General features: G+C 34.5%; 2 protein-coding genes across 2 annotated transcripts in view; one reads left to right on the plus strand and one right to left on the minus strand.

Moving 5' to 3' along the window:
* The window catches only part of LOC123663162 (ectonucleoside triphosphate diphosphohydrolase 5), a 43,296-nt gene that overhangs the window by 22,880 nt on the left and 5,369 nt on the right, over positions 1 to 15,047 (minus strand). The window contains exons 3-7 of the mRNA XM_045597861.1: positions 7,145 to 7,288; positions 6,316 to 6,404; positions 5,062 to 5,225; positions 4,171 to 4,262; positions 3,151 to 3,307 (exon numbers count right to left, since the gene is read on the minus strand). Of these exons, the coding sequence (XP_045453817.1) occupies positions 3,151 to 3,307; positions 4,171 to 4,262; positions 5,062 to 5,225; positions 6,316 to 6,404; positions 7,145 to 7,288 (646 nt within the window). The remainder of the gene's footprint in view (positions 1 to 3,150; positions 3,308 to 4,170; positions 4,263 to 5,061; positions 5,226 to 6,315; positions 6,405 to 7,144; positions 7,289 to 15,047) is intronic.
* Positions 1,864 to 2,692, plus strand: LOC123663165 (3-oxoacyl-[acyl-carrier-protein] reductase FabG-like). Its single transcript, XM_045597864.1, has one exon. It carries the CDS (start codon positions 1,893 to 1,895, stop codon positions 2,637 to 2,639), a length of 747 nt encoding a protein of 248 aa, XP_045453820.1. The 5' UTR covers positions 1,864 to 1,892; the 3' UTR covers positions 2,640 to 2,692.

The raw sequence follows: 15,047 nt of genomic DNA on the forward strand, positions 1-15,047 counted from the left end.
ACAAGAGCTGCTTTTTTTATATAATAGTTATGGTTAGTGGTTGTTTTGGCTATAATATTTTAGTATTATATGTACTATCGCATTAGGTAATAAGCCTGTACTGGTATATTTATGGATATAAATCAAAGGGTAAGCAAAGAATCGTAGCACGATGTAATTTGGACACTATTTTTAGTTGGCCACCTTTGCAATGAAATACTATATCCCTGGACTTTTCGTCTTCATCTACTAACAGAACAGCAACTTCGTTTATGGTAGGTGAGTTGTATCTTTCCAACTGTCCCGCCGCGCAAAAGCGGTGCGCGGCAGAGATCGCCTCCAGCGATGAATAAAATCATAATCATGTCGCTTATTTATTATTTTAAATTATCTGCTAAACTACACAACCAAATAACATACTGGAAATGAAAAATTTTATCTTCATAAAATAATCTTGATTTCTTTCCTTCATTTAACAAAATATATTATAAGCTATAAAGTACCACGGACTTTTTTGTAGAACTAATAAAGACCAACATTTTTTGTGAACATTATGTTCGTCTATACTGAACCATTTAGTTAGCACACGCCGATAAAGAATTAGATCCCGCCCGCTTTTCTCCGATTTGATTTACATACATACTATTATTTTTCACTAATTTTTTAGTTCAATTACAATAAAATATAGCCTATATCACACCTGAATCAGATCAGCATTTTCGAAGATTACCCCTACAAACAAACAAAATCAGAAACTTTACCTCTTTGAAATATTAGTATAGATTAAAAAAAAATGATCTGAGGGGCATTCCAGTCAATTTAATTAGTACTATCATTGATGACCCTGCTCCGTACTTAGCATTAAATTTAAACAATGCTAACTAAATGAGTTCTAGAAGAACAAAAGAGTACATATGTGAGTGTGTCAAATACATGGTAGTGTGTGTAGTATTTTTTTATTGATTTAATATATTTTATTGCATAATTTAAAAAAATATTAGCATTCTTCACTCCTTCTCTATATTTATGGAAACTATAAGTGTGCGATATTTCATACTGCTTCATCCACGCAATTTTTATAAAAAGCAAGTTTTTGCTTCTCCGTATTAAAAAGTTACAGGAACAAAAATTAGTTATTTACGGTAGTCAATTTTTAAAAATAATATTTAAAATATTTAAAATGTATTTTATGCGTGATACATTTATACAGAATATAGTAAAAGAAAATTATATGCCATCTTGATATGTAAAAATACATTCACATGGGCATATGAGAGTGATATTTTCTAAATGAAGAGAACATTGAAAATCATTTCAGCCTATCACAGTCCACTGCTGGACATAGGCCTCCACAAGATTGCGCCAAAAATGGCGCGAACGCATCTGTTTTGCCGAACGCAAACACACAACGCATAGTCACAACGCTGGGCATTCGTAACCGCAGAGCTGGGTTTGTCGCAACGAAGACACTGCTGCCCGTCTTCGGCCTGTGTATTTCAAAGCCAGCAGTTAGATGGTTATCCCGCCATCGGTCGGCTTTTTAAGTTCCAAATTGGTAGTGGAACTGTGTTATCCGTTAGTTGACTCTTACGACACCCACGGGAAGAGAGGGGTGGTTATATTATTTATTCCTGTAGCCACACAGCAGAAAACATTGAACAGTAACATTAAAAACATTTTAAAACATTATGAAATAAATATTGTGCAAGACGCTTTATATTATACCTCTTATCGTCAAAGTTATCTTTAGTTTATCTATATAAAAGTGTGGCGGTGCTTAACACGCTTTACATTACGTCTGTTATCGCACCATTTATATGTGGAATATAAATTTTGACGAATCCATTTAAAAAGTGTGACCTTACTAAAGAGCTAATTAGTCTGTTTCGACTATCGACGCCGATAGGTTGACGATGAGTTTCACCGGTAAGGTCGTAATTATAACCGGCGCCAGCAGCGGGATCGGCGCTAGCGCAGCGGAATTGTTCAGCAAAGAGGGCGCTCACGTCGTCATCGTCGGCCGTAACCAGGACTTGCTCGCCGCGTCAGCGGCACAATGCAACTCGCCCCTCGTGGTCCGCGCGGACATCACCATCGAAAGCGAAGCCCAGCGTGTCGTAGACGAAACAATTAAAAAATTCGGCCAGATCGACATTTTAGTAAACAACGCCGGCGGAATACCTTTGACAATTGGTCTTCTTGAAGATGGCGTGATGAAAGCCTATGACGATGTTATGAATCTCAATCTTCGTTCGGTCGTTCATTTAACGACCCTAGCAGCGCCACACCTAATCAAGACTAAAGGTAATATCGTGAATATATCGAGTACGGCCGGGGTGACGCCACCGTTTCGCCCAGGGGTGTCGAACTACTGCGTCGCAAAAGCAGGTTTAAATCATTTCACCGTCTGTGCCGCGGTTGAGTTGGGCTCTTACGGTGTGAGGGTGAACGCAATCAGTCCTGGACCAGTCAGGACTAATTTTAAGCAGAACTCTAAATCTCCTGGTACTTATGAAGACACCGCTAAGATCATGCTTCTCAAAAGGGTATCAGAGCCGGAGGAAATAGCCGATTTAATTTTGTTCCTGGCGAGCAGCAGGGCCAAAAGTGTCACGGGAGTTAACTGGTACAGCGACAATGGTTGTATTATTCAACGTTAATCTCGGTGTAGTGTTTTATAAATAACTTTTTCGTATTAAACGTATTTACTATACATGTTTTTTTTTTTTTTTTGCAAAATGAGGATTCAAAATACCAAATAAGCGTTAAGCATGGTTATAATTTACAATGAAAGAACGTTTAATACCTAGCTTACATTCTTCATTTATTTACTTTATTAAATAAGTAACATTATCTTGACGCGATTTCATTAGGCAACCTATCAGATATATGTATTTTCTTGCATATATACTAGATCATAGTCAGTAAACATATGAGGATATGTAAGCCGGATCTTAGATCAATGCAATTTATACTTAACCACATGCGATTTATGATATGCTTTTGATCAGCAGTTCAAAGACTGCCTACAAAAGCTAGGACTAGGTCCCGATGCTTTCACTTTTTTTCGAACCTTTATTTTTATATTTACTACGTCTTTTATATTCTATATATTTCTGGACCAAATCATGATTTTGCACTTAGGCATTGGACCTGTAGATATCTACTTACCTGTGTGTGTATACGGTGATATTGTTACCACCAGCCGGAACTGTATATTGGTCGGAAGACGGGAATAGCTTCTTGTCTTGATCGCTCAACTGATACGTTATCTGCGTTGAACCACCGCCCAAGTCCAAAGCGGCCATTGTTTCACCATCAATTAAATCTATGAAACAGAAACAAATTATTTACTAGTCTTATTTTAGTATGTACGATTTTATTTTTGTGTTACCCACACATTAGGAATTCTAAACATTTTTGAATATCATATCAAAAATTGACCGCTGCAGCAAGGTTCGAACCCGCGTCTCCGACTGACCGTGTCGGCGCTCTAGCCAATTAAGCTATGGAACGATGTACCCGCTAGAGCGAAATTTTTGATATGATGATTTTTATTTTTGGTTTAAGCGAATCGTGGCGCCGTCTATAGTGAGTTCTTTACAGAGACTCGTAACTATTCAAAGTTTCATATTACAATGAAAATCTTTGACAGGAGACGACACCATACTATTTTTAATATGTACGATTTTGTTTTTGTGTTACCCGCACATTAGGAATTCTAAACATTTTCAACTAAAATCTTTGACATTTTCATTTTAATATGAAACTTTGAATTGTTACTTGTAAACCAATTTTAATATATAACTAGTCGTATAAAAATAGATAAGTCCGATATAAGTTAACTGTCTTTCGAACTGTCAAAAATAAGTTGATATAATCGTTACATTTTCTAAAATTATTCAAATGTCTGCGCAGTTTTCTAAATATTTATATTCCATAACAAACTTTCACACCTGAAGAAGACAGCGAAAAGTCACTGGATTCAAAGGGCGCGGGATCCGACGGAGTGGCGCACATTAGGAGAAGCCTATATCCAGCAGTGGGCTATTAAAGGCATGATGGATGCAATAAACTTTTAAAAAATCGGCTATAATCGTTCTAGTCATTTCTTGACCGTAGCAACACATTTAGCGATTCTTTTTTATTTATAGAACTAGAGAATACTGTGTAATGTATGTCTGTACTTACTATGTAGCAAGTTCACGGTGTACCAAATGAAGATTCCTTCATCCGACCCGTCCATTATTTCTACACTATTCGCACCAACATCATAGCCTAATCTGAAAATAATATCAAAAATTAAAATCCTCTAGTACCTGCTAAAATATAATGATAATTATTTATGACTAGAACACTTTGAGCCTTAATTAGACGTCAGAAATTGAAATAAGTTATACACACTCTGTTAAAGGATAGTCCGAATCAACGTTTTTTTTTTTTTCTTTTTTACTTATAAAGAAATAGTTTATATGGCTACATTTTTGTTTAAATTCTTGTAGAAATCTCAACTAAACGAAAGAGGTATGATATAAAGTTATAAATATTTTACTTCATTATCATGGATATAATGTCGCATTATAATGTTAAAACTTTACAATTATGTAACAAAACAACATGAAAACAACACAAGTGACGTATAATTGTCAAGGTTAAGGAAACAAAAGCGCCGCCGACAGTAAATTGTAATAATATTGTATTAAACAACAATCTTCGATTCTCTCTAATAAATTATAATATATGTCTCACACAACAGGCAGGCGGGTACTGCGATTTAAGTCTATGTTAGGGGTCCAGACCCATACCCAATACACAAACTAGCTAGCATAAAGCACTAACACCCAGACCAACCATCATATCTATGGCCTAAACTAACATTTTTCAATTCAATTCACGTTGATAAATTGAGTTGAAACATTTTTCATGAACTAAGATCGAACGCAGCACCGCTAGCAGTAACAGTGACCGCTCACATTTTTCATCTGTTTTATGGTCTCCGAAACAGTAGGCTATGAAGACCGATAGCACCAACAGCATACTCACGTCAAAAAAAAACATTTATCAAATTAAATAGAAACTTACTTGGATATCGCTTTAGCTACTTCATCTATAAGTTGTAGAGCTTTGTCTTTGGGCAGTAAGCGGAGACCAGCTGTGGCGCGAACTATGAGAGGAGTTAACCGTCTCTTGTCGAGGGGTATAAGGTGTTCCGCCTTCTTCACTAACTGCACTATTGTATCTGCGCCCTGGAAACATACTCACATATTACGATACATCATAAATAAATAGATTAAAAACAAAAAATAAATTAAAGTGTATCCTATTGGAGGATTTTATGACGTTTAACACGTTACAATACTTTTTTTATTAAACATTCATTAAAATGAATAATAATAATAAAGTAAACTATAATATTTAATGAAAATCAAACCCATGCATTTTTATAGTAATACGTAATAGATATTGTAAAAATTAGTAATTAGTTACTTAATACTTCTGGATAATGTATTTAGTTTTTAATGTTAAAAAACTTTTTAATATCATTTAAGAAATCTCAGTTACCGATTCAAATAAACAAACAATTATTTTTTCTTATAAAATTAGTAGTTTTGTGCTATATTATTTTACCTCTATTTAGTCGAACGTATCGACTAGACCGGAAAGTAATAATAATTATTAAAGTTAATAAAGAAAGATTATTATAGTGTGTCGTATCTTGCTGAGTAATTACGTTTTTAATTGATTCAGCTTGTAACATCCTACTGCTGGGGATACTGGGGGCCTCTTTCTCCGTGTAGAAGGGTTTCCATTCATCAGATAAATGTAATTAAAATGAATTTCTATTTTGAGCCTGAATTGGAATGTACTTAATTTATTGTGTTACTTGTTAAGTATGAAAGACTATTTTATTCGCACCTATAATTTTCTTTTATTAAGGTCCTAAAGTTAACTTTTTCTTTCTTTTACCAATAATTTACTTGTGTGATCATAAAAAGTAGAAGAAGAAAGAAGAAGAAATATACTTTATTGTGCATATTACATAACATACATCTTTAAAAATAAAATTTGCAAAACAATACTATGCACAAAGGCGGTCTTATCGCTAGGTAAGCGATTTCTTCCAGACAACCTTAGGGTAGAGGAGATTTTAAAATAAAAAGAGTAGGGTTATCAAAAGGCAAAACAGAAAATTAAAAACAAAGTAGATCCTACATTCTAATAATAATACAATAATATATATATAGATAGTATATATTATAAACATATAAAGAGTAATATACAATAAAAAGTAGTATAATATAAAAAGTAATATACATAATACATAAAAATACAAACCTTTTCAGGATCGTCTACATATGAAGACAAGCCCGGTTTTGTCTCTTCAAAATATTCAGCTACTAAGTCTAAATTGGGTTGTCCAAATACTGTAAAATAACAAAAAAAAATATATTTTAACTGAGATAGGGCATAGCACGAAATTTCCTGCTCAAAATCTGGAGCAGCCCGACTGGGGTAGTACCTCGACCTTACAGAAGATCACAGTTAAATAATACTGTTTTTAAGAAGTGTTGTGTTCCTATTGGTGAGTAAGGTGACCAGAGCTCATGGGGGTAATCGGGGATAGAGCCGGCAACGCGTTTGCAATGCTTATGGTATTGCAAACGTCTATAAGCTACGGTAATCGCTTGCTATCAGGTGAACCGTACGCTTGTTTGTGTATATACATAAATTATTGCAGTTCTGACATATACCTATTTAAAAGTCGATACTAATTAATTTGTATTAGTATGTAAACATTCATGTTTATTTCAATAAAACAAAGGAATAAGTTCGGCCAAAAAATTCTCATTTTCATTATCACAGTTACACGTTTCCAGCGTACTTTTTTGAGAAAAAAGAAAAAAAGTTGTAATAGATATGTTTTATTTTGTAATATTTACTCTCGCCTAATCGCCTCTTTCTCTGTGTAGGAGAGGGTTAATATTACACGGAATGAAAAAAAACGGATCTGATGTCCAATTTGTGTGTACTGGAGACTTTTATTGTGAGAGTTTATTTACAAACTTTAACTTCAGACACTTAGGCAATTTCGCAACCAGAGGTATCCAAAACTCATTATAATACAATTGTTATATGAAAATTACAACATACATTCCAAGCTTACCTGTGAACGGTACTCTAAACTTGTACGCCAAAACTCTGGAGCCGGAAGACCCCGCGTCTATGATCACAGCGTGGTGGTAGACGCTTTCGTAGCCAAGACTCTTCGCCAAACCATCAAACCATTGCGCCTGACCCGCGAATAATCCTAAAATAAACAGTCTCAAATTAATAAATTTGTCCCCGAAATACAGCCACATCCTGATATCTTCGAAGACGTAATAACTATGAGCAACTCTTGCGCTTATGTTACTTTTATACGTTTTCTAGTTCTGCAGAGGAATTAATTTAAAGTATGTCCACGTTTATGATAATATGACTAGCGACTATTTACCAATCTCATAGAACAAACTCAGTCATTATGTTTGAATAATGTCTCATTCATGTGTAAGCATAAATTAAATTATATAAATTAACGAATAAATAATGTGCTGTGTGAAATGTGCTGTGTGGCTACGGCACCAAAGAATATAGCCGCCCCCTCTCTTCCCGTGGGTGTCGTAAGAGGCGACTAAGGGATAACAAGGTTCCACCACCTTGGAACTTAAGAAGCTGACCGATGGCGCTGGCTTAAAAACACACAGATCGAAGACGGGCAGCAGCGTCTTATGTGCGACAAAGCCAGCCCTGCGGTCACCAACCCGCCTGCCCAGCGTGGTGACTATGGGCAACACACATGAGTTCACGCATTTTTGGCGCGAACTTGTGGAGGCCTATGTCCAGCAGTGGACTTCAATAGGCTAGAATGATGATGATAATGATGATGAATAAATAATGAGACATTGCTCTTAAAACATTCTTAATATACAGAGTGGATAAAAGTAAGAGACATTAAATTAAACCACAATAAGAGCTCTTTTTCAATGACATTACTAAATCGTTCAATAAGTCCCGAGACTAACCTGGAAATGGCGCATATATTAAAAACTCTTTTGATTTTTAAAAAGTACTGGCTATCAATACAAGAATATGTGTCAAATTTTTAAAAATGGAACAATAAAATTATTGATTTTGAAACATTTAAGTGACGCTACGGTTGTAATTTCGATACAACGGAAAAAAAACGAGTTTCGCATGTTGATAAAACATTGTTTTTTAATGGGAAAAAATACCGTTGAAGCACAGCAATGGCTTATAAAATGTTATGCAGGATCAGCTCCCTCTAAAGCAACCATTTGTCGGTGGTATGCCGACTTCAAACGCGGTCGCATGGACACCAATGATGGGGAACGCTCAGGTCGTCCAAATGAAGCAGTGACTCAACAAAATATTAACCAGGTCCTCAAAATCGTATTGGAAGATCGGAAGGTAAAAGTGCGAAAGATAGCCGAGATAGTGAAGATTTCAGCTGGTAGTGTTTTCACTATTTTACATAAAAATTTGGCCATGAAAAAGCTTTTTTCTAAGTGGGTGCCACGTTTGCTTACAACTAATCAAAAGGAACAACGTATCAATGATTCAGAGCGATGTTTGGCGCTGATGAATCATAATAAAAAGGATTTTTTACGTCGGTATGTAACAATGGATGAAACCTGGATATACCATTTCACTCCGGAATCCAATCGGCAGGCAGCGGAGTGGAGAGCGGCTGGTGAAAGCCGCCCGAAGCGTCCAAAGACTCAGAAATCGGCCGGTAAGGTTGGCGTCTATATTTTGGGATGCGCATGGAATACTTTTCATCGACTGCCTTGAAAAGGGGCAAAATATAAATAGTGACTATTACATGTGCTTATTGGAGTGATTGAAGTACGAAATTGCGGATAAACGGCCTCACATGAACAAAAAGAAAGTGGTGTTTCACCAGGACAACGCGCCTTGTCACAAGTCCGTGAGAACGATGGCCAAAATTAACGAATTGGGCTTCGAATTGCTTCCTCATCCCCCTTATTCGCCAGACTTGGCCCCCAGCGATTACTGGCTGTTTGCAGACCTCAAAAAAATGCTTCAGGGTAAGAAATTTGACTCAAATAGTGAAGTTATCGCAGCAACGGAGGCTTATTTTGAAGCCAAAGATAAATCGTTCTACACACATGGGATAGAAAAGTTAGAAAAGCGTTGGAGGGACTGTATCGCTCTTGGAGGAGACTATGTTGATGAATAAAAAATAATTTTGTAAAAAAGACTTTTTTTAGTACTTAGTCTCGGGACTTATTGAACCACGTGTTATATCAGGCCCACAAAATCAAGCCGCTATAACTCTAGCGTAAGTTGAAAATGCGAGTGTCTAAGAGGCTTGAATAATATTTTTTTTTTATTTGCTCTCCCTAATGTGCCAAAAATCTTTTTCCTTACGGCGGAAAAACTAGCGCATTTTGAAAACGTTAATGTCGCTTGTTCACTACGTTGACGTTATCAAAATGACAGACGAGCGTATACATGGAGTATACATATAGGTACTAATATGATGTTACAACGCATTGGCGCAACGGTCACAGTACTGGTTTGTGGCTGTTGCGCTGGCAGTTGCGAGTTCGATCCCCGCACATAACAGACATTTGTATTGATCATACAGATGTTTGCCGTGGTCTGGATGTTTGTGCAGTCCTTGTGGGTCTCCCCACCGTGCCTCGGAGAGCACGTTAAGCCGTCGGTCCCGGTTGTTATCATGTACAACTTATAGCGATCGTTACTCATAGTAGGGAATATATCCTTCTCCTACATGGGGAAAGAAGCCTATGCCCAGCAGTGGTAAAATTACAGGCTGAAGCGAATATGATGATAACCATTTATGAGAGTGAAATTATACATCAAAATTAAAAAAACCTTAGCGTATATTATAGAAAATTCCTAAAGCTAAAATAACCACACTCAGTGATTTACGGTAACGTACGCATAAATTACGTAAAACCTTTACCTCAACGAGTGTAAGGACGCGAATGACTATGGAGTCTACGAAAGCTATGAATATTCATAGTTCTGAAATGTTATAAACATTGAAGTAATAGGCGAGGCGTGCCGAAAGATTTTGAAAACCTCTTTCGTAATGTAGGTACACATTTACTATTTACGAAAAAACCTTTATTTCGGTAATAAACTTAAGGTTTAAGGAAGTTTAAAAGTATTTTTCTAATATTATAAATAGTGCGCCAAAACGGCTGCAGGTGTCACAGCCTCGGCTCTGACGTTACGCTTAGGTAAATATGTCATTGTGTCTAAGACAAAATACAATGAATGAGAGTATTGACAGCTGTGTTCACCTAAGCTTAACGTCATGCGCTGTAATCAGTGTTTCAATCAAAAGGGCCGATTGCAGTATTTGAATGTATTATTTTATTGAAAATCATAATAATCTGATTTTTTTAAAATAACAGTAAACCAGTATTTTTTTTTTTTTAATATGAGTGTTCCCCTAAAATCATTGACGATTTTTTGATAATATTGTCATGCCTATGTATTACTATAACCCGCAAGAGTTTACTTGAGATCTCAGCTCAGTAAGTAGTACACAGCGGCGCTCAGGTCTCAAGTTAATTCTTACGGGCTACGCTTGCCAATGAGAATGATTATAAAACGCAACTTTATAGTATTTAGACAGAGTATCTTTTATTAAAAATAAAACGAACATAATCTATTCTAATATAAAAAACGAATGTGAAGGATGATTTAAATCGCCCCCCAAGCCTCTACACAACGCCACCATTTTTTTTTGAGTCTCTTACCGCCTTTAGGCCTGCAGCGCTCAAGAGGAGGCGTTATCGCCCACTTTGGGAAAGGCTGCTCTAAAGGTAAAAAAACGGTTTATTTCGATTTCCGATTAAACTACAAGTCCTATGGTAAAAAGTTAAATGGCAAAGTTGTTGGTAATAAAAAGATCTACACAACTTTTGTATTTACACTTTTTTTACATAACCTGAAAATTAATGTGAAAAATTCAAAACTACAAGGTTTTAGTTTTTATTTTTCTTTTATAAAAAAAAAATATGAAATTTGGTGTAAAATTTACCCGATTATGTCTCAAATACACTATAATTTTTTTCACATAAAATATTTAGTTTTTCACCTTTGACCTCAATATCGAAAAAGGACCCTAATTTTCAATCGAAAATTCTCACGTCAAATTAACCAACCCAACCTCAAATTGCCCGTAATTTATTTTTCCTTTTATTTTCGTTGTATTCCTTTCCTTTCCCAATCGATTTCATCCTACTTACTATATATATTTTTTTTGGTTTCAAAAATTATCGACCCTGGTCTATACTTATATACAAAAAAATAAAATAACTTTTTATTGTTAATAACTGGTAGTGAGTCATTACCACAGCCATTTTAAGTCATTAAAGTACATATATTTAACGAAATAAAAAAACAAAAAAACATTTTAACAAATTTAACGTGTATTTTAATTATTTTCCTGACTGCTTTTTTTTTATTCCACCGAAACATTTCTAGAGATGTCTGAAATAATCTTACTTGTACTTAAATGACTTACTGACTATCAGAAATTAAATATAAAATATTTCTATTTAAATATAGAGCCTAACATGTGTGTTTCAAGCTCATATACAAAGAACTAGTAAACTAATAAATAAAGCCTCTTTGTTCGCTAACCGTGTTTGGTTTAACTTAATTATTACAATAGTTAAATTATATTATAATACAGTAATCACAAAATTTGTTGAGCGCTATATAATGACAGTTTTATCAATTTTTGTAACCGGTTTCTTTGTCAGGTTGTCCTTCAAGGCACTATCTAACACTAAACATTGAAATATCTTTTTTTATCCAATAGGTATATAAAATTCTCGTGTCGCGGTGTTTGTAGTTAAACTCCTCCGAAACGACTTGATCGATTCTTATGAAATTTTGTGTGCATAATGGGTAGGTCTGAGAATCGAACAACATCTATTTTGATTTGGCGTTGAAAAATACATACAACCCTAAATTTTCACCCTTCTACCACCAACCCCTATTTTTAAATAGCGTTTAGCGGCAAGACAACGCTTGCCGAGTCAGCTAGTAATATTATATTAAACACTCTAAATCAAAATCAAAAATTACTTTATTCAAGTACCTAGGATTTAAAAGCACTTTTGAATCATCATTTTACAAATTAAATGGTATTTTTGAATAGTTAGCTACTAATTAAAGTTGTAAAAAAATAATTAATTAAATACCTGTAATTAAGAACGGTAATGTACGCGCTATTGTTTCGTTTGACATAGCGCTAAATTTTTTTCACTCTTAATTATAACTTGCACGCAACAACTCCACAGTCAAATTTATAATCTAAACTGTTATTGTCTGTCAAATCATTTTGTACCCTACACCAAATATATTTCAGTGTTCACGCACATTGTGTTTTATATTGTTATCATATAATAGAAAGAAATAGCATTATTTTTCACTACAACTAAATTTATTACACTAACTTTTATTTATCATTTTTAACTGAAATTAAATGCTTATGAAATTATCAAATTTTTTTCTTTACACTAATGTAAAAAAATCATTAAATATCTTTTACATATATTATTCTCTTTCTACAATATACCTATATATCTATCCTTGTCACACTTCTCTTATAATCATAAAACGAAACCGACTGACCGTGATGCTTATTTCTATAATCAAGTACAGACTATGTTTTGTATACGATGCTGAGAAACTTATTTGTATTGAATCACGTCCTAGACGCTTGAGAGATTTGTAAAGGCACGTACAATGCTGCACAAAGACGAATGCTATTGACACAAATAATTTTATAATGAGTACGTTAGAAAAGTTTACTCAGATATTTTATTAAACTAATCGATTAAAAAATAATTAAGAATTTATTATAGTAAAATCAAATTTTATTTTATTACTGCGGTTGACTGTTACTAACTAAATCCCAGATACCCGATAGTGATAGCTAACTCTGCTAAGCTGATACATACTATAAATAATATGTATAATATGTATAAAAGAAATAATGTTTTTTTTTTTTATTGCTTGTTTGTAATGCTTAAGGGGCTACCCTACCTCAGCTCGAATTCAGATTTCACCCGTACTAAATACGCATGAGAATTGAGAGCGCTTGGTTGTTCAAATCGCCAATTGTATGTATTTTCACCCCACAAACATTATCAATAGTTATTTTTTAAAAAACGCAACATATAAAATGTTCGTCATACTTACTTCAATTACCATGCTTAATCTCAAGTCCATAACTTCTATATTTACTGAGATATTAAGGTTTTAATACAAAAAGTATATAAAGATAGTTTATGTTCTGAACTTTACCATACATAAATTTCAAACTTAAATATTCAGTAGTTTGGAAGATATGGACATCCTGCCGAGTGGAAAATAAGCAATTTGAGGTAGCATACACTCTTAAACTCAAAACTTACCGAACGTATTTTAAATTAAAGTGTTTTCTCCAGAAGAATTTAACGTTATCACTATGTGACACAGGTTATATTTGAATGGAAAAAAAAACGGAACAGTCAAAGTCGTATGCAAAGCTTGTATTACATAGGAATATCGAACCTACGATCTTGGACCGGAAAGTATTATATCTGCAAAATGGGTCAACGGGCAAGTCAAACTACACCATACACAAGTTAGAAAATATTTACTATAGATTGTTTAACGTTCTGTTTTAGTATGATCTACTCTCAAACAGTTTAAAACGGAATCAGTAAAAAAAAGTTTTATTTACATAAATATATTACAAAGGTGAGAGCTCGTAAGAGTAACCCAGATGATAAACGGATACCGTAGGTTTTATGACAGATTATTTCTAACTACCTTACTAATCTACAAACTTTGAAACTTCTGAAATAGTTCTAATGTTTTTAAGAAGTACGCTACATTACCTAGAAATCACATAAAATATCGCGTTACGACATCTATGGTTACAACTCATTGTAGCGGATCGGTATTATGTGTACGCGTGTAGAACTTTTCTCACATGTCAGACGTATTAGGAATGCATAAGAGAATGGAGTTCACTCTTTTTGGGGTGAAATCGTGTGGAAAGGTAACGTTGAGATCTGAGAGAGAGAGAGGGGTACAATACAAATATACTTTATTGCACAACCCGAAACAATACATGTAACAAAAAATATGCAAAAAAAAAACAATAAAAAGAGAAATGTACAAAAGGCTGTCTTATCGCAAAAGAGCGATGTTCCAGACAATCTTTAGAAAAAGAACATGAATAAGAATAAAGCGGAATAGAGGTAGTGAAGAGATTGGAAAAAGAGAGAGAGGGGTTAATCTTTTTGAAAATAACGCAGTTTATGGAATACCAGACGCGTGCGGAAACTGAAAACCACCTTTTTTTAAGTCGTTATTAAAATAACCAAACATCGAAAAACAAAACACCGGGAATATCAAAAAGAAAAAAAAAAACTAGTGAGCTTTAGACCACACCAACCACGACCAACTTCTTTAGTTCCATCTCACTTATATATCTGCCTCTCAACTTCCGTTCACCTCGCCCGACCACACTTTTCGTAACACTCTCTTCACGTATTCATCAGCTTACTCCATAAGTCAAGCGTGCGAGAAAAAAAGATAAGCTTATATTATTATACTAAAGAAATTCCAATGGAAAGCATACGACATACAGAATATGCAACAGCTAGGTTGCCTACCCTTTTCTGGCCCCTATTACCTGGTTGCCGTATACAAGCAGGTAATTTGAAATAAGTAGTACTAATTAGCCATAAGTCCGCCCATTGTACTTCGCTGTCTGTAACTATCTTTATGCTTTGTTTGTAATATATTTGTGGTGTACAATAAAGTATAAAATAAAATAAATAATAAATAATACACTAATTACAAAAAAAAAAATGGTAAATGGAGATTAGATAGAGGCCAGATATTGGCTTTTATATAATTGGATGGTTATCCCGCCATCGGTCAGCTCTTTAAGTTCCAAGATAGTAGTGGAACTGTGTTATCTCTTAGTCGCCTCT

Source organism: Melitaea cinxia, chromosome 20 (assembly GCF_905220565.1).
Source record: "Melitaea cinxia chromosome 20, ilMelCinx1.1, whole genome shotgun sequence".
In the NCBI taxonomy this organism is placed as follows: Eukaryota; Metazoa; Arthropoda; class Insecta; order Lepidoptera; family Nymphalidae; genus Melitaea; species Melitaea cinxia.